We start from the raw sequence: 20,680 nt of genomic DNA, 5'->3' as shown, positions 1-20,680 counted from the left end.
TTATTAACACTAGTTACCTCTGGGATGAAGAGTGGAATTAGGGGTCAGGATAGGTAAGAATTTTCACATTTTACTTTATGTACTAATATATGTCTTAAATCATTTGCGCTGAGAATATATTCATATAGTATTTACGTACTTTCTAAGAAAAAGAAAAAGAGGTATTCAAAAGAAGGAATTAATATGAATGAATACAAGCTAAGAATGAGTTTGTTTGCATGGCACAGTGAGGCATCTCATCTAATTATGGTCTAGAATGCTTCTAGGTAGAAAGGGGAATTAAAATTTTACAGGAAAAATGGATCTAAATTAAAGTGAAATTTGGAACTAGAAAGAAGAGTTAAGGTTTCATGCTGTAGCTTTAGTATTACCTAGGTTAGTTAAGATGCTAGAAAGGGCCATAAAACCTCAACACCACCCCTGTGCCGTCACATTTGACCTTAGTAACCTAACGGGGGGTATGGTAAGAACCAAAGTGTGACAAATTCCACAAAACATCACCTAAAGTTCTCCTTCAGCTTGTCAAGTTTATTCAAAGTTGACTTTGGTTTCTCACAGTAGACCTATCAGAAGAGGTCAGAAAAGTAGGATTAGTTTCCAAAGGCAGCTTTTTCTTTTCTTTTTTAAGAAACAGGGTCTCCCTCTGTCATCTCAACTAGAGTGCAGTGGTATAGTTACAGTACACTGCAGCCTCAAACTCCTGTGCTCAAGAGATCCTCCCAAGTAGCTAGCACTACAGGTATTCACCCACACGCCCAGCTAATTTTTATTTTATTTTTTGTAGAGACAGGGGTCTTGCAATATTGCCAAGGCTGGTTTTGAACTCCTGACCTCAAGCAACCCTCCCACCTCAACCTCCCAAAGTGCTGGGATTACAGGCATGAGCCACCACGCCAGCCAAGCAGCTTTATAAGGAAAGAATTGCACACGTCCCTCTACTTAGAAGAAGGTAGTTGGGCCCTTAGCAGGCATTTTGAATTTTACGGATTTCTTTCCATTACAGAACCACCGCAAGCAGAAGCTGTATCAATCTAATAATTAGAAAGAACTTTTCAGATCATCTTCCTTCCAGTGGCTCTCCATTTTTCTCAGATGAAATCCCACTTCCTCACCTTTGTTTAAAGGCCCTTTGTGGTGTCTTCTCACAGCAATGCCTCGGCCCCTACCTTGTCCCTCCTTCACTGATTCTGCCACAAAAGCAAACTGTCCCAGTGCTGTTTCCACATCCCAGCAAGGATGGTAGGCATTCCCATGGGCATTTACCACTGATGACACTATCATGCATTTGGCAAAGAAGGCTGTTCCCCTCTTTGCTAATCCTGCCTCCTATCCTCTTCTTAATAACCATGGAATAGCAGAGGTCAGGCTTGTACTTTTCTTAAGACTGTACTAATGGCTGGGTCATTTGGGAAAGGAAGTTGAATGCAAGAAAGGGAAATATAACTGCCACTAGCAGAGGCTATTTTGAGAGTTCACAGGCTTCAGCCCTCCTCAAAATCCATCATAGGGCTTCTTGTCGGCTTCACTCCTGGCCTGCAGCCATTGGCGGGGCGGTTTACTTCCTCGTGTGGCTTCTGTACATATTTATTCCTTTAAGTTCAATTCAATTGCTGAAAGGTTTCAAGAGAGAAAAAAACTTCTTGTAGTCCATGTCTCACCTTAGATGAATTAACCCCTTTGAGCCTGTTTCCTCTTTTGTAAAATGAGAAAAATAACAGCTAGTATATACGGTTATTGTGAATATTAAATGAGTTACTATATGTAAAGCTTTTAGAACAGTTTCTACCAGTTCTGGATAAATGTTAATGAATTCTGGATAAGTTCTGGATAAATATTAAGTTCTGGATAAATGTTAGTTATTAATACCCACATCACATTATTGAACTTAATGCCGCATGTCCATTACCTTATACTTCCGCAGTTGGGCCTTTTGGCACAGGCAAAAAATTTATATTTTTCACTAATAAATTATATCTGTTGGCTTTGAATCATTATTCTAAACCAGTGGAATTTTTTCAGTAGAGTCTATCATCCAACATGTAGATTATTATCTTCAATTGAGTTTGGGATACCACCTGAGTTCTCCCTCACTGTAAATATTGATTTTATTTATTTAACAAATTGGTGAAGGGCCTCTTATGTGCCACGTTCCTGAATGCATGTGTGTGTATGTTGTATACTTATGAGTGTATACACTCATGAAACAGTTCTATCTCAGGAGAGATAGAACTGTTTCATCTCAAAGGCGCATATGGTTTTTGATAAGGGAAGTATGTTGAGCACACATAATATAAACATTTAAATATTCAGAGATGGGGCAAGGTAAAGAAAGGATCCTGGATGTGGGCTGACTTACTTTGAGCAAAGTGCTCCATAAGGATCTAGCCTGGAAGATCCTTGGAAGGATCTACGTTGGTATAGTTTTTAATTAGAGAAATTTATCTTGCAGAAATACATACTAGATAGGTTTTTATTTTTTAATCTTACTCCTTCAAATGTACAAATATTTATTAAATACATCACACCTTAAGGGCATGAACAGGGTGAGGTTAGCTTTGTTTAACCAAAACAGGGCAGCCCATGAAGCTTAAAAAAAAATCAAATACAGGACAAGTCACAAGAAGGCCTATTTTAAGGAGTGAGTAGTAAACTAAGAGCTCATCCAGACAAAAAAATATTTGGTAGCTTTAAAACTATTTCACATTTATTTGTATAAGGGTTCTACTTGGAAGATGCAAGCCTTGTGGCTAGATAACTATAAAATAAATTCTTGTGAGTTAATAGACTTTCAGCCTTTCAGAGAAATTAAAGCACATAATGGAAGAAGAAATACTCATGATTCTCAGTGGTGATGTGGAAGAGAAGAGAGCGTTTTTGGCAGCCAAAGGGCCTACACAAAGCAACATATCCAGGAAGGACAAAGGGCTTGAACCTGTCCTACCCTAAACAGGAAGCATTTCAGGAGAGGACTGAGCAGGAGATATAGCCTGTTGTGACTGTGGCTTTACTACATCAAAGGCTGCAGTGGATCTCGATAATGCAAAATGTTTCCTTTTGTAACTCATAGTGAATATGACTGGACAACGAAACTATTTTGTAATTTGTTTCCTGAAAGATAAAGGAGTTAGAATATAGAATCTTTCATTGATTCTACAGAATCTTAAGACTCCTTCAGGGATGGCAGTCATTCCTACCGTGCTGAACATCATGTTGTCACGGTCAGAATCAGAACTAAATTGATTAAGGGTCTGAAACAGTTTGGCAACTCTTGGGCACTTATGCTGATAAGAAAAGTGATGAGACAGGGTAATGAAAAGAGGCTGCAAGAAATGACCATTCGTGCATTCAGCCAACATTTAGGCCACCCTCCTGTATTCCAGGCACTGTACATGGCACTGAGAATGCAAAGCAAAAGGAGTCATGGTCTACTGGCGGGAGCCTTCTCAGTGGAGAAAAGATCAACAAGAAAAGTGCCTGCTGGAGACCTCTCCTAGGGCATAAACCAATATAGAGGTGGGGCAGCTACGTCAGCCTGGGGTGTCCTCAGGCAGAACAGAAAGTGAGAATCAGAGCAGTATCTCATTTCTGAACACCTGGATTGTAGCTTTCCCTTGACTGTCAAAGGAGGTGGTTTTAAAAATCAAGCCAAACAGGTTTCCATCTTTTAGGAAGACCCTGGAACGTGCCAGTTGATTCTGACCATTCTCATGAACAGAAACACCTAGGAAGGGAGAACTGGTGAGTTTCAAGAGGAGGAAGTCCCTCAAAAGGGGCTGTGTTTCGTAAACGGCGCCCCAAAAGGGCTGAACTACTTCGATCTGGAGGAAAAAGACTCAGGCACTGAGGGAAGGGGAGGGTGCACGTCTGGAGTAATTTTAAGGCCTTTTCCGTGTTATGTGATGTGGCAATAAGGAAAGATTTGTTCGTTTTATTATTTTTTTAATTTTTAAAGATTTTCTTTTCCCCCCTTTTCCCCCTCCCAGCCACTCCGGTTTGGGTTTGCCACAAGACTATAATTCCTTTAGAAAGTGGAGTCGAATTCATAAAAGTGATGGGGGGAGGGGCGCGGAGAGGGAAGGCTGGGAGCCCCAGGGAGTCTTCACTACCGCTCAGCTCCCGGCGCGAGTGGAGGTCGGTGTGGGGAGAAGCGGCTCCCGCCCGGGATGGCTAATACTCTGCGAGCCCCGGCGGCCCGCGGCCGGCCGGGTGACTAGGCGGCGGGCGCGGAGGGTCTGCGGCGGGCGGGCGGCGCTGCAGCAGCCTGGGCACGGCTGCCGCCGCCCGCGGGCGCGAGTGTGCGCGGGTGTGGAAGGCCGGCGTGCGGGCCGTGAGGGGTGTGCGCGCGTGAGCCGGAGCGGGGCTCGCCCCTCGCCGGCGCCCGCCGCCCAGCCGGTGATTGCTCTCCGGCTGTCCCCGGCACCTCGGCCCCCCACGGCCGTTGGTCCGGGCGGGGGAGGGAGAAAGTGAGACTTGGTGTCATCACCATCCATTGTCAGAAGGGGAGGAAATTGGAATCCAGCAGCGGCGAGCAGCAGCTGGGCGGTCACATCTGGGAATGCAAAGCCGACCTCCCCCTCCTCCTCCTCCTCCTCCCCCTCCTCCTCCTCCTCTTCTCTCACCCAGGATCACTTCCGAAACCACTTCGCCTTCAGCCCCTGCCTCGGCCAGAGGTTTCATTTTTAACTGAATATTTACGAAAGCTGGAAGCGTGCGAGGGGGGTGGGGTGGGGTGGAAATAGCAGCTGCTTCTTTTCCAGGGATTTATTTAATGGGGATGTGTTCAAGGCAAGAGCGAATTCAGAAGGATATCGACGTCGTGATCCAGAAGTCCAGAGCTGAGAAGGACTGCCTGTTTGCAGGTGAGTTCTTGCTTTTCCAGAACCTCGGACCCAGCGCCCCCTTCCCAGTTTTCTGACCGCGACGTCTGTGGCTGGGGGTGGGGTGGAGGGTTGCACGTCCCCATTCTGGGGTTCATTTGGCAACAGCTGCTGCAACGAGCGCGGGAGCCAAAAGGGGGAGGGGGCGCCAGCCTCTCCCCTTCCCCTCCCCCACCCCCAAGTCTGAGGCAGCCACCAGCTTTGAGGGCAGAGCCCGCGTGGCCGGAGCGGGGGTCTAGGCGAAGGGGCAGTGCGTGGTATTTCCAGCCCCGCGTAGTGCCCGAAGCCTCCAAGTACGCTTCCTGGGTTCCAGCAGCGGCGGCAGAGCGGGGTTGGTTTGCGCAATGGGCTGAGCGGCGGCGGCCGGGAATGGAGCCTGCTGCGCTGCGCTGCGCTTGTAAGCTGCGCCCGGCGCCGAGGACCCCCGGGGGGCAGCGCTCGGCCCATCTCCGGCCCCTTCGGCTCCCTCTAGTCCCCTCCGACTGGCAAAGAGAAGGGATTCCTCGGATTCCCAAGGCACCCAGCGCCCCTGCCTGGGGGTCGCCTTTCGTCCATTTTGCTCCCCCGGGATTTTGCTTTCGCTGCCGCGAGCCCGGCTGAGGCTGCTTCCGGCCTCCCCGATCGGGAAATTCCCGCTGTTGCCATGGCACCCGGCACTTGTTGCGGGGGGCGGCCTCCCGCTGCACCCAGTCGGGGGCGCGCCGCATCCCCTGGGACGCGGCGCAGAGGGACCTCGCCGCCCTCTAGCCCTTGCCTTCTGCCCGGCCAGGCCTCCCCTGACACCACCGAATGTGGGGCTCAAGTCCTGATCGGGGTTAAAACAAATCCACTCCAGGGGTAGCTTTTGACGGGACTTTCTGTTTCAGATTTCAGATACTCTGACTCCACCTTTACTTTTACCTACGTTGGCGGCCCCAGAAGGTATTTATGTGTATAGAGTTGCTTCATTTCCTGTTCACACTCTTGTGTTTCCTTTGTTCTTAGCGTGTTCCGTGTTCGGGTATTTTGGTTGCTTGTTTGTTTGATTATTGTGGCTTTTCTTTACCTGCTACCCAAGCCTGACGTCCCTCGGTTTTAAATAGCAGGAGGAGGGGAATCAATGTTTGATTCAGGTGTTTCGAGGACCACGCCACAGGCAATGAGCAGAACTCTTCATGTTGAAACTGTTCTGCTACAGTACTAGATTGCTCTCAGGCGATTTGGGGTTGATACAGGCAAGCCGGTGCAAAACTGGAATACTGGATATGAAGTGAAATGTATAAAAGACATAAAATGTCACAAAATAGTTTGATCAGAAGTGTTGATTTTCCTGGTGAGTTGGGGCTGCGTGTTTCCATGTTTTCTGAAGGTTTACATAAACATGCAGCCTGCCAATTCTCTGTACATTTTTTTTTTCAATGAGTGGTATTTCGGTTTTCACGTATAGTTGTAAGAAAGAAATTGGAGACTTATATGTAGCTGGAGTGGATGACTTCTTTCTTTTGGGGGAAGAATGAGAGATGCACATTTCGTTAGTAAATTGTGAACAACTTGAAACAAACCCAAATCCAATTTTGAATTTAGGAAGTAGAGTTAAAATGAAAGGTAGCCATTCAAATACTATGCCTTGCTACCTTCACTTGTTGAGTTAGGATTTTCTTCCTTTTAGCCCTTTAGGGACACAGTAGTTTAAAAGAGCAGTAGCCACATATGAGAAGTACCAGATTTAGCTTAGAGGGAATTCCTTAGACCAGCCCTGCTGTTAGGACTTGACATTCAATATTGTTTGATCACATTCCAAAATATATCTTAGCTAATGGAAACATTTATAAACATATAAATTGCAAAAGAAGCTTTCTTGTGTACATACATTTTTAAAAGCTTGAAATTGATGTGAACTTTTAAAAACACGTAGGATCTGTATTACATTATACATCTCAAAACATTTAAAGTGAATATCATTCCAGTATATACAATATACCTAAGCCCCAGAATTAGCACATTGATTTACTAGTTGAAAATATAACAGTGAATCACCAAACTTAAGTGTATACTTTTTGGGAGAGCATGAAATTACAGTATTTCTTAATTTACTGTAATGTCATCTTTGTAATTATGAATTAATAATTCAATGAGAGGAGACTTGGTTGATTAAATTAACGCTGGTCCTACACATTATATCTAAAGGATCTTCGTATATGACTAATATCCTCTTGGATTATTTTAACAGTTAAAATATACAAAGTGGCCCATTAAAAACAGAGTTGACTTTTCACTATTGCTGTTTTTCTGGTGAGACATGTGGACAGGAAGGACAGGTGGGCTTTTCAACTAACTAGCTTTCTGATTTTTAATAAGATACCTCAGTTCTTTTGGCCTCAGTTTACTTATCTGTACAATCAAAGGGTAAATCATATGCTTAATCACTAAGATCTGTTAGATACTGCAGTTAAGATTCTTTATCAGCAAATTATTGAACTCTAGTGTTAACATAGCTAGAGGTGGAAAAGGGAGCAAGGCCAGGTGTTGGGATGAATAATTAAGCGAGATAACATCAGTTTTCACCATAGGAAGAAGTACCATGGTTGCTCTTAAAGTAAGAGATGTTTCCTATTTTATGTAATTTTATTAAAGGATAGTGTTTTCTTTTGTCACTGATTTAAATGTACCTGGCTGTTTCTCAGCCATTTGGCTAAGATCGAGCACAAGTGTACCTGAGCCTTTTATATCTAATCTAATGTAGACCAGCCTCTTAAAAGAGAAAGACAATTGGTTAAACTGCTGATGTGTTGCTTTGTCTTCTCAAAAGCTTGTTCTATAATACAATATGTAAAAAGTTGTTACAGTGTAGTAACCGTAGATAATCCCTTTATGATTTGGACCTAATGGCGAAGACCTTTTATTTTCTGAAAATAACGTATTTGTTTTCATTACCGACATTATAAACCAATATTTATTAATCTATTTCTTATCCTGACATTTCAGTCAGACTCTTAAAATAATCTTGCTGTGTTTTGATTTAATGTGCTTATCAACTTGTAATATTGAATTAATAGTATCATTTTAGGTGAACTAGACTTTATTGAAGGAGGTGGGAGCCTTATGGAGAGAGAGTATATGATTATCTCTATTTGTATTTAATTACCATTTCATCTAACCATTAAGAACATATTTCAAGAATAATTTTAATTCAAGTTGTAGATAAAACTTACTATACCATTTTCTTTTTGATGCTTTCCAAGAATGAGATACATGGTATTTTAAAGACAAAGATTGATCTTACATGTTACTATTAAAAAATAATAATAATTTTGTTCTACATTTATACTTTTAATTTTTCTGTGGATAATAAGAAATGCCAAGAGGCGATTGTGTCCATGCTGGCAAGTGGCCTAATAAATTGTCCTTTTATTTGGTGGTCCTCAGAGTGGCAGTTAACATCTTGCTATTCTGCCTTGTGGACTTGAGGTGGAAAGGTTCATGGAATTATATCCTTGCTTTTGGATGTGCAAACTGAGGCTCAGAGAGTTTAAGACACATAGTCACTTTCACCAATTAAATGTTGAAGCTGCCATGTAAACCTGTTCCGTCACACTCCTGAGACCTCCTTCTTCTCCATTAGTGTTTTCAAGCTTTTTGAGCATGCAGACACTTTACCATCAAAAAATTATGTAGAGACATAATTGAGAGTTACAGTTTAAAGAAAAACAAGGTGTAATTATTTGGTTATAAGTAGCATTTACATATGCTTGAAAACTTGTGCTATGTATACGGTAAGATTAATTTATTCTAACAATGATCTTGATAATCCCCCTGCTTCCCAGACTCCTTAGAATAGCTCCACAGCTATCAGTGGTTCTGCCACAGGTTCAGAGCCTTCCCAGTACTGCCTTCTTATTTGAGAGGTGTGCTAAGAACTATAAAGCAGAGGCTTCAATTGTACACAATTTGGAAGTTTAGGCAAAAGTCATTTCTTCCCTATACTTTGTCATACTTATCTCCTGTCTCTTTCTGTTTTACTGATTAGCAATAAACTCCTTAAAACCCAAAGGTTTGGGCTTCTGTTCCTTTCACTTGCAGTCAGACATGGAGTTAGTGGTAGAAGGAACAGAAGGGGTAACCTGCATGGTGACAGCTACTGAGGGGATGGATAGGAAAGCAGGCTGAGTCCCTGGGGCCAGTGGTTACCAAAGCCAAGGAGAGAGCAAGTGGAGCCCAGTGGGCCTGGCCATGGACTGCTCTGGAATTCCGAGTGTGAACTTTCAGCCAGGAATGTATTGTGAAAATATTACTCTGAGGTTTTAAAAGTACACAAATAAGAATTGTTTTTTGTAAAAAATAAAAATAAAAAAAAAGTTAGAAGAAGAAATACGCCAAAAAGAAGAAAGTAAAAAGTACATGACTTCTGTCTTCTGTTAACATATTAAAATTTATTCTTTTAGATTTTTATGTGTCTATATACATATAAAATATATATGCATCCCCAAATTGTATTAATACTCTTTTGAGACCTCACATTTTTTTCACCCAAGAATATAACATTAATTTCTTTCCTTTAGAAAAGACATGAGACTAAAGAATGTTTATTAAGTTGAGAGTTTCCCAATCAAGGAGTATGACTCTGTATAATAATAAAGCTAATGTTTTATTAGAAATTATAATAAAATTAGAAATTTAATATTTGGCAGGATGTGAGTTGCCTGCATATGTACACCCTTTATTATATGACTGGACACTCTTTTGTGTGGTCATGGATATATTGGCATCTTTTGAAGTGTATCCTTTTTGTTTCAGGAGCTTCCGTCTAGATAAATAGCAAGCGTGACACTGATAATAGTAATGGAATATTCCTTAAAGCACAGGCTCCTTCCTCTTTCTCCTGAGCCTTTGCACATGCTGCCTGGAAAACTCACCCACAACCTGCTTTCCATCCTCTCCTTTGGCTCATCCCTGCTCAGCCCTGTTTGTTAAGATATTTGCTAAGCCAGATTCTCTGAGAAGCCTTTCCTGGCATCCTCGTCTGTATGATTCTGCTAGGTGTTTCTAAAACCATGTCATTACAGTACATTGTAATCACCCATTTATGTCTGTTTGTCTGTGAGCCTCTTGGAGATGGGAATTCTCTCCTATGCGTTGCAGTTTCCCCAGCCCCTAGCACCCTGTCTAGCCCAGTATTCTTCTAAGTAAGTAGGTGTTGAATGACTTACAAAATGAATGCTAAAAGACCTGGCAGACAAGAAGGAATTTCCTGGCCTAAATGACCAGATGTGGAGAAGATACTCAGGCACTTCAGGGTCCCCAATCTGGTGATGTCACTTGCAGTGGAATTTCATATGAATCCAGTGTGAGAGAAGTTGCCTAGTCAAGTTATAAGTCCACTTCTCTGGGTCACATGTGCAAATACTTTTAGGGGACAGATAATGCAATATTTAAGATACTAGGGCGTGATGAGGACTGTGGCACAGTGGAGAGTTTGGACTCCAAGGGTAATTAATTCAGTTGAAAAAATCAACAGCACTCTGTTGATCAAGCAAACTTTCTAGGGGCCCTAATCCACCTGGGCCCGCAGTGTGTAATTCCATAACTCATGGGATGCCATCAGGAGAGACAATCTACTTGATTGCTAAAGGGCCTTTGTTTTCTTTGGAGTTCCCCAGAAAGGAGAAGTGTATGTGTGTGCAGGGGTGAGGAGGGGGAGGGTGAAGAAGCAATGCTATCCCCTTAAAAAGGTTTGTCAATTTTCATTATGAAAGATCAAACGTGCCCACTGCAGAAATCTTGGCATATACAGTTACTTTGAAGCCATTCAGTGTTCTTCAAGATGTCACAATGAAAACAGTGATGATTTTTTAAATAAAAAATTAACATGTTTCTCTTGGCAATGGGACTTTCTCACCATACTTTTATGTTATATCACTTATTATATATTCAAAATATTGATTTTTTAAAAGTGTGTTCCTTGGAGCCCTGGGAACCTGCCTCAGGAGCTGGGGTGGCTGTGGGGAGGGAGTGTGAAGGGAGCTGAATGAGTTAGTGAGAATCTGGGTCTTCATATCTTTTTTAAAATTGCAGCTGCTTTTTTCTGTTCTGTATAACAACTCTTTTTGAAAACAGTTTCATTGTTGAGTTTTAAAACCACTGACCTAAAATAACCACCAATTTAACATAAGTATAACTTTATTGAGTTTTTTTGTATTAAAATTTAAACTCCATGTTCTTCATGGATTAAGGTGATCCTATAGTGATATTTATTAAGCATCATCTCTGCTGTTCTCTTTGCTTGCCTTGCTTTATCCCGTGTTTCCAAAAAACACAAATAGGTATTTTGTCAGCTGTTTTACGTTTTATAGCAGGAAAAACAGAGGCTTGGGTGATTTAAGTAAGTTACAGTTAGTAAGAGCCATAGGATACATTTCAGTGTAAGTCAATGTTTATGTAAGACTTAAGGGACATTGGTTGAATTGGCATGGCTAGAATAGTTGGGAATGTTTGGGAATGGGGAGAGATTGCTAATGGGATGTCTGCCAGGGGCAATACTGAAAATCTGCTGGTTGGCAAAGGTAGTGCCTGAGCCCAGTGCTAACCATAATAGTTGGAAAATTATGTACGTTGGCTGTGGAATCCTTATGCAAATATTTGGCAAATCCATGTAAATTTCCCATCATTTCTCTCTGCAGCATTTTTAAAAAGACATATAGCTGAAATTTTATCAATCCTAAAAATATTTTGTAATTATCTGCCCAGATTTGCATTTGGGTAGATTGTGCTGTAGAAGATATATCTTGCTTTAAGATAGCTGCCAATGATTATTTTAGTCTATTTTAATCAACTTATTGTCTTGTAATCTTTCCTTTTTCATTCTCTAAATTTCTGAAATTCCATCTTTCATGTTCCCCAGGAAAGACTAGTGAGATGTGTTTTTATTAATAAGACTTACTATCCTCATTTCACCATGACATAATTTGGGCTTTCTGTTCCAGTTTATCCTACTTGAATGCTGGACACTTCCACCTGAGTATTTGTCATTTTCACCTCAACCCCAGCACATTAAAACAATCCCTTCTTAGCTCTCTAAAAGAAGCTTCTGTCTCCAGCCTTTTCCTAGTCAGTATCACATCTTTTGAGCCCAGTATGGGGATTACAGTTTCAGATTTCACCTCAAGTCTTCCTCTTCTGGTTCCTGAAGCTCTGCCAACCTCTACTTTGAAACACTGTTGGCCTCTTCATCCCATCCCATGTCAACATTTAGCCCATGCCCTGTTGGCTTTGACTTAGATCAATCGCCTTAACCTACTGTCTTAAAATTCTTGATTTTGAGTTTCTTATCCATCCAGTTTACTTACACCTGAACTCTTTAAGCATGAAATTAATCATTCATCTGTTCAGAAGCCTTCAAATGTGACCACAGCTTTTTCCATATAGACCTGAAACTTAACATTCTTGGCCTTTGACAGCTGCCTTCCCTATCCACTGATACATGTTTCTCATGCTTCCTAACACCTACATGCTTCTGTTTGCTTAGTGACCACCCCCCGCCCACTCATCAACAGTTTGTATTAATTTAGTGTAAAGCTGTGTAAGGTTTATTGATTGATAACATCTGTGTCAAGATCATGGTTTTTTATCACAAAGAGCAGTTCATTGTATTTTTTCCTTGCCCACGAATGACATCTCTGTTCAGTAGAATACATAACGTTTTACGCATAGGAGGATAGAGTGAGAATATGAGTAGAACAAAGTAAGAATAAGAGGAGAGGATAGTGAAATTTGAGGATAGGATGAGAATGTAAATAGATTTATGTCCATCCATTACAAGATTAATAACCACAACGACCAAAGTCTTGAATGTTACTTATTTGCATATGAGTGATATTTCAGTTTGTGGCTGACACCCTCTTGGTATTAAATGGAAGATGACAAATCATTCAATATTAATTTTAGAGGGAGACATCTATTGAAACCTTTGTGCAGTCAGGTCAAGTTTCTGTGTACAAAAATTAGCAGAGAGGTTGCTGCTGGTTGACTTCCCCTAGGATGGTGTCTTTCTGAACATTTTGAAATGTAGATTGAAAAGGTGGATTTGTCAACTAACTCTGAAGTGCTGTAGTTATTTGTGTTTTCATCATTGTTTTATTGTTTATTTTATTTTTGGGATGGAGTTTTCGCTCTTGTTGCCCAGGCTGGAGTGCAGTGGCCTGATCTTGGCTCACTGCAACCTCCGCCCCCCGGGTTCAAGCGATTCTCCCGTCTCAGTCTCTCAAGTAACTGGGATTACAGGCACACACCACCATGGCCGGCTAATTTTTTTGTATTCTTAGTCGAGACGGGAATTCACCATATTGGCCAGGTTGGTCTCGAACTCAGGTGACCTCAGGTGATCTGCCCGCCTCGGCCTCCCAAAGTGTTGGGATTATGGGCGTGAGCCAGCCATGGCGCCCGGCCTGTTTTATTGTTTAAAAAACAAGTACAGGTTGTTATTATCCAAGAATTGTTGATAGAATATATACTGTATTTGAAGTGTAGAACCAAGGCAGAGGCTGATTAATATAATTAGTTTACATTTGTTAGCCTTTCACATCTGTGAAGGAATAAAGTACAGACAAAAGTGGAAAACAAACCAGGAAAAAAAAATTGTTAAGCACAGAGCTGCTTAAAAGAGTGATGTCACATTGAAAAAAAAGTCACAGAAATAAGTCAGTATTTTGTTTAGAGACTAGAACTCCAACTCCTAGCCAACTGCCTAGAATATAGTAAATATTTCTAGTTTCTTAAATGACTAGTAATATTCCTACATTATGTGATGGCATTTCCCAAACTGTTTAATTAGATATTAGATTTGTAGCCAAATATGTCTAGGAAATGCTTAAACAATATAAAACAGTTTTAATGATTGGCTTTTTAGAACGTTATATATTAGTGTGCTTTATGCATATCCAAGAGGTGAGTGAAGTATTTGGGGTTTTTCAGACTTACTTGATTACAGATCTGGAGTATCTCAAAACAGTTGTTTTGTGGAAAACACTTTGGCAAACTCTGAGTCTTATTCATTAAAAATAGTTTTTGGGTAAACAACAGTGTAATAGAAATGGAAATTACTGATTCATATTGAGCCAGGAAGAATTTATTTTCAGCAATTTTTATAGAAGTTGCTTTATGACAAAGAAAGCTTTGGTTAACCGGCATTTGGCATTTCATGCCCCTAACTTTTCTACATGAGGGTGTATTTCTCTGGTTCTCTCACTCTCTCACTAGTTATACTGAATTCATTTACGTTAAGGGCTCTCAACCTTTCTTATTCATCAAAGCCCTGAAGTTGGCAGAGCCCTCTCTGGTACCTGATTAGAAGTCCGTCTTCTGTCTCATAGGGAAGTGTTAGAGATGGATAATGATTCTGTGTAGCAGAAGTACTCATTATGTCCTCTTAAATTCGGTCACTTTGACTGCAGTAGAGCTTCTTAGTGAACAGTCTATGTTGGAGTGTACTTTCAGAGAAGCTCGTGGTGGGGGAAATCTGGAATTTGTCTAAATATTTCATTTCTTTGATAAATTACATTAAGAAATCAATGAGAGTATCTATTTGGTGAAATCATTTTCCTCCATGTGACTAAATGAGAAATTTAGTGAAAGATTTAAAATCATTTCTCAGACTTTTTCCACATTAGTCGGGAAGCAAACCCCTTTTTTAAGGCAATGTCAGTTATTAAGCTTTAGGGAACCACATGCCACTTTAGGTAACACTTGATTGGAGAGATTGAAGAGTGAAGTCCCTGCTTTAAAGTGTACTCCTGTGGACACAGTAATACATATATTTAAAATGGTTCATGTTAAGAGTAGGTATATTTCTATCTAAATACTCTGTAGCTTTTGTGATTCAGGAAAACGAGTGGAGCCTCACAGGCACAAGAATCTAGTAAATTCTAGGTTTCTTGTGTGGAAATCAGTGTGCAAAATCTTAACGGAGTGAATTCTTGATTGTTGATATCACATTTGTTAGTCTGTATGTATCTGTGTCATTGATCTCCTTAAGAAGAGACTCGTAGATATTGACTGGGAGACCTAAGCTGAATGCTAAAATCTGCTCCATGGATATAAGCTGATGCAGTCATCATTTCTCATTAAAATGCATCACAGCTAGATATGCAGCAAAAAAAAAAAAAAAAAAAAAGTTAGTCCCTCCAGCTGAAAAGCGGTCATTACTTTATTATCACCACAGAATTTGAAATGATTTCTGTAGTTAACAGTCAGATTTTATTTTTAGTTAACTAAGACAAAGTTTGAATAATTCACTGTGAGACAAATTCTTTCTTGATTCTTCTTTTTGGAGCAGTCCGTCGTTATGGGAAAACCAGCCTAGAATGGTGATTTCAGTTTCAGTTAGGTGATTTCAATGAGAATTGTATTTGGCTCAGAAATGATGAGACTGGGGCCAAGAAAAATTTTAAACTTATTTTTTTTGTAATCATATTGCTAGTTTGATTTCATATGAACTTCCTTTGTTGACTTTCTGTGCCATTAATTTAAAATTTCCAGTATCCTCAATATTTGATGTCTTACATGTACAGAATCCTTTCCAGCTGTGAGTCGTCAGCAAGTAAAAAATTTAGTATGGCAATAGTTTTCATAAGAGGTTTTTTAAAACAGAAAAATGTTGACATTGCCAGCCTCTGGGTTGCATTTAGGTATATGCTACATTTCAAAGGTAGCTTTCTGAAGGCAAAGACTTTTTCAACATCTGAATATTCTGATTTACAGAAATTAAAAAAAAAAAAACCCTGTACATTATACAGGCATATACATTTGAATCAGGAAAATATAAAATTAGCTGATTATTTTTATTCAGTAAAAGTGCCTTGGCACAGAACTAAAATTGATAACTTATGGTTTTAGAATGTAGATAAGTACATGAGAGTAAATCACATTTTTATATGAATAGAAATATCAACTTTATTCATATATAGATTATAAAACTATACTAAACAAAAAGTAATTATTTAGTATTACAAAAATTATTAAGAACCATTACAAAAATTCTCTGCCTACTAATTTTCAATCACCATAGAAATACAATATTTAATAATGCTGCTGCAGTACTTACATAAAACATATTAAGAATTGATGTTATATTTCTGTGTTTCAATATTGAGCTTAAACATAAAACATGTTTGAAATGTGTTTGTGTGTGTCTGTCACACACACATAACATGTACATACCTGAAACTCATACTACAATTGCAACACATCTTAAGCTTTTCCTTTTAAACATACCAAGATAACATTCTAAAATGAAGAACATCTATGTCTCTCTTCATTCTGTCTCTCTATGATATACAATTGCTATAAACGTATTTTCATATTTGATATATATAGGTACATATATATGGATAGATAAATATAGATATATGAGAGAGAAATGGAGATTAGAGATCTATGTTTGCGATAAATCACACTTGTTAAGATAAACTATCGGATTAAACTGATATTTTGTGGCCCAAGACCTGAGACATGCAAAACTACTCTTACCAGGTAGAATTTTCTAAAAGCTGAGAGCTCATTCTCCAGGAGCTGGCCAAGGACCAGTCCTAAAGGCAGACCTTTCTTGGAAATGTACAGAGTCTGAGCAAACAAGGCCTGCTGAGTTAACCCTTTCCTATACATATGCAGACAGTGTTCAGCACAGGGCCTGACAGAAGTCAGTGTTTGTTATTACTATTCATAGCATTAGCCCAATTCTTGTGAGCAACATGAACAAGGAGACTAAGGGGGAAAAAAATGCCCTTTTGTAGGGTGACCACCCTAACTGATTTGAAAGTCTACAATTTTTTCAGTTTAAAATGATATTTATTTGTAACATGTACTATTATTGAATAACAATTTCTAATAAAAAACTACACTGGTTTTCTGCCTGTGGAGAAGCCACCTTTTTATTCCTTTACTTTCTTAATAAACTTGCTTTCACTTAAAAAAAAAAATCTACCCTACATATACACAAAAGTTAAAAAGCAGCAATAGTGTACACTGATCAATATAAATGCGTGCAGTTTTCTTTTCTTCAGTGTACAAAGTCCAAGTCTAAACCTTTATAATTTTTAGAGTCTAGCGATTCTCCAGACTCCATACTTTTCGTTATTATCAGATGCCAGCGTTAATGCTTTTCCTTTCTCCTGTTTTGGGTTCCTGATCTTCACCTGTGTCTTTAAAACAGATTATTTTCTTTAGATTTGAAAGGTTGGGTTTTTGTCTCCATTTCTTATTTGTTTAGCCTTGTATTTCCCTTTCTTTAGTTGAATTGTGTTATTGAAAATTAAATAATTTCTCTGTGAAGTCAAAAATCCTGTTTCAGGGTGGGCTCTAGAGCCTTTGTCTTGGGCCACCCTCCCATATCCTTAGAAAGCCTGTGTGTATTCTGATACATTTGGCAGTTTCGACTGGCTTTTCTTGTATTGTCTGACCCCTTTTTATTTCAGTGGCGCATCCTGGTTTTACCCAACAGGCAAGTGGTGACTCCAATGCAGGTGATGCAGAGGTGACACTAGAATGAAGTGAAATATTCTGTTGAGGGCTAAGTTCATGTTTCTGCTGACAGTGGCAGATAAATGTCATGGCTTCCCCCTGCATAGTGCTTAGGAAGTTTCTTTTGATATGTGTTTTAGAGAAAACATAAAACTTGTAATCAAGAAAATGCAACAACGGAAGAAATGCTTACTTGAGTAACTAATGTGAGTTAGGCAAAGAAGATACAAATACTTCCCATTTCCTGCTTCTAAATTATGGTCAAATTGTCCTAAGGAAATCTCTCTTTGTCTCCATGTAAAAGATATAGAGAAGCCGTTAGAAAAAGGTGGCTGGAACAACTTTATACATACAGCCTGAATGAACTGCCTCACGATTTATATGTTTGAGGAAAGTGTCTGTTTGATAATTTAAATTAAGTTTAAACTGTCATAAATGGAAAGCTGTACAGATTCTGTGGGAGAGGATACTGGAGTACCAGATACTCATTGCTAGGCTGTCCACTCTGCCTTCTTCAGTACTCTGGATCGGTGCCCTTTATTCGTTTTTTTCACAACTTCCTCCCCTTTGCTCAGGTTCTTTACAAGCTTCCAGGATTTTTTTATTTTATTTTATTTTTTTCCACAATGACTCTCATGGCTGTTGCTATAGTTGCTATAAAAGGCAAGGTGGGGAACAGACGGGTGAATGAGTACGGAGGTCATTTGTAAACCGTTTGTGGTTAGTGCTCCTCTGTTTACTGTCTGTCTCTCTCAGTGTCTCTGGGTGTGTGTCTGTTTACAACATAAAATATATGCACACAAATCTCCAATTTTTCTAGAGTAACTATTAACACAGTTAAAATCTGCAGGAAATCTATCTTTTAAAGGAAATACCAATTAGCAAATAAAAGAGTTGATTCTCCCCAACTCTCATTCCCCAGAGCTTGCTTAAGTGTATGGTTCTCACACATTCCATAAATAAAAACATTGCTGGCTTGTAAGTATGCTTCACTTTCATAAGCCTTCCAAATGTTAGTAACTTAGCCTTCTCCTTTTTAAGGGTTAGTCTGTAAGTGATGCTGGAAGCCATGTGGTAAGAAAGAGGACAGAAGTATAAAATTAGACTCAAGTAAGAAAGTAAAATCTGGCATATTTGGCATAGATCCATTCAGCTTTGTATACTTTGTTAGGACCCAAGGGCATGCCTGATTTTCATAAAATCGATGCACTGTTATTAAATCAAACAGGTGAAAATCACTTTTGTTACCCTACTTGACAAGGCATCTGACTACCTTAAGTGTGTTAGAAATTTTGCAAGTGGTTAAGATTTTATGCTTATGAATTCAAAAGATAGACTTTAGTTATCTTAAAAACTAATTTATGTAGATATTTTCCCTAATAATATAGCGCAAATGGGTTTTATTTCCAACTAAAAAGAGTATTTATTACCATGGATATAACTAGAAGAATCATACAAATATATGTAATTCCATTAGAAAATATTTTTCTTAAAATTTTAAATGACAAGAACTTAATGAATCTTAAATATCTCTTGTTTTATGTTGAAAAATTGTTTTCATAAGATACAATTAAGCAATTGATATTTGTTCTCCCAGTATCTGAAGATTTTTTTGGTCTTGTTTTGTTTTTTGGATTTTTTGGCCCTAAAATTAGGTGAATTCAGCTTTGGGTCTATTTCATCCATTCTGGAAGGTTCCTTGGGTCACTGATCTAAGGCATTCTTGATGTGGTTAGGACTTCTAAGCATTATTTTTTTTTAGATCCTGTTTATTTAAAATGAAAAGGATTAGCATGAGGGATGGTAACATTCCTTTTTGATATCTGTAGCAGCAAGTTTTCTTATGATTCATTATTATTCTTCTTACAGCTTTAAATCATCTAGGAACTTCATATAAAATTTAATTCCAGTTTCAACTAGTTGTGGAGCATTTGCTCCAAAATAAAATGAAAGTCCTCTCTGAAGTTGTAGAGGAGACTCAAGAATCAGAACAGGGTCTCTTCCAACCTGAAATTCTTTAAGCTGTGAGTTGAAGGACTAGGTAAAAAAGCAAATATCATTTATTGTGATCATTAATGCACATGAGTCATTATTCCATGTGGTTGCTGTCAACTGGTCAGGGGCACTTGAAGCCCTCATCTCTACTTTGTCCTGTCTCCCTACACCCTGTTCTACTTTTTCAGCTTGTTGCTTGTAATATGTGAATGGAAATAAAATAATCAAGCTTGTTAGAATTGTGTTCATAATGACACAAAAGACCTGAGAGAATGTAGGAACGTATAGAACATCCAAAATAAGATATATTTTTGGTTGGTTTAAAACCTTTTTGTTTGTTTTGTTTTCTTCTGTGCTTAATGTGTAGTTACTATTATTTCATATCCTTTGACTTACAGGTTTGGCTACAATGCAGTGTGAATATTGCACATGGGACCATTTGTCATATTGGCAGATGGCAATACATAGATGGATAGAATTTTGCTGTTTGATCAAAGCTGTGCCATTGGAAACTTGTTTTCCCAAGTATGGGTACATTCTCCACTTTTCCTGAGTGGAGAAACCTAGATCTGAGCAAAAAGCGTGAATCAATACACCTTGGGAGGCAGGGTGTCGAATATTTGATGCCATTTCCTTTGCTTGTAAATTGTTCATTTCATTTGACTATAAATAAAAAGGACTTCTACCAAGAACATGAAACTAACATTTTGCCAAGCTAAATTTTAATGAATTCATTTGGACTTTTTTATAATCACTTAATATTTTCAGTTCATGTGCTAATATTAACTCTACTTACTGGAGAGAAAGAAATGGTATTCAATATGATAACTACCTTGTTACTGCAGAAATGTAGAAGTTTGACATTTTAAGTATCAAATATTTTAAGTTAAAAAAAAATTACCACTGTCCCACAGCACAGAGAGAGAATATATGCTTGCTTGTGTCCCTTTAATCTTTCCCCTGTAAAATTAAGCCTAGGGGCCTTACACTATTTTAAATTTTCAAAATTAGGTCATGTAAATGTTGTGTCAGATTTCCAATTCATAAGTAGTATCCTTATGAGTACTGAATAGTGAAGATAGGGTACATTTATATCCTACTGATTGCTTAGCTGTGGACCAGAGGTGAGCAGAGAATGAATGGTATTTTCACAGGTTAGTAAACTGTTTTTCTATGATCTCTTATATACAAGTGTGATTAACCTTTTTTTCCCCCTTCCTGAACTAATATAGGAACATATGGTCTAATAAGTGTGAGTACATTTGGGGAGGGCAGGATACAATGCTTGAAATTAGGACTGACCCAAAAAATGCCTTGGT

At 39.1% G+C, this 20,680-nt stretch overlaps 1 protein-coding gene across 7 annotated transcripts in view; it reads left to right on the top strand.

Annotated features, from left to right (window-relative positions):
* Window positions 1-2,493: 2,493 nt before the first annotated feature.
* Window positions 2,494-20,680, top strand: part of PARP8 (poly(ADP-ribose) polymerase family member 8) — a 188,165-nt gene continuing 169,978 nt past the window's right edge. Inside the window, exons 1-3 of one of the 7 annotated variants that reach the window (XM_055112394.2) lie at window positions 2,494-4,206; window positions 4,758-4,859; window positions 5,744-5,798. In XM_055112394.2, the coding sequence (XP_054968369.1) occupies window positions 4,164-4,206; window positions 4,758-4,859; window positions 5,744-5,798 (200 nt within the window). In that variant the 5' untranslated portion in view covers window positions 2,494-4,163. Of the gene's footprint in view, window positions 4,207-4,238; window positions 5,275-5,743; window positions 5,799-20,680 lie in introns of those variants that run through there. The other 6 variants (XM_063604478.1, XM_055112393.2, XM_034960114.3 and 3 more) reach the window with 6 other exon arrangements.

The sequence above is a fragment of the Pan paniscus genome, chromosome 4 (assembly GCF_029289425.2).
Source record: "Pan paniscus chromosome 4, NHGRI_mPanPan1-v2.0_pri, whole genome shotgun sequence".
NCBI lineage: Eukaryota > Metazoa > Chordata > Mammalia > Primates > Hominidae > Pan > Pan paniscus.
The sequence above is the reverse complement of the archived record's forward strand: the minus strand, read 5'-3'. Positions and strand labels throughout refer to the sequence as shown.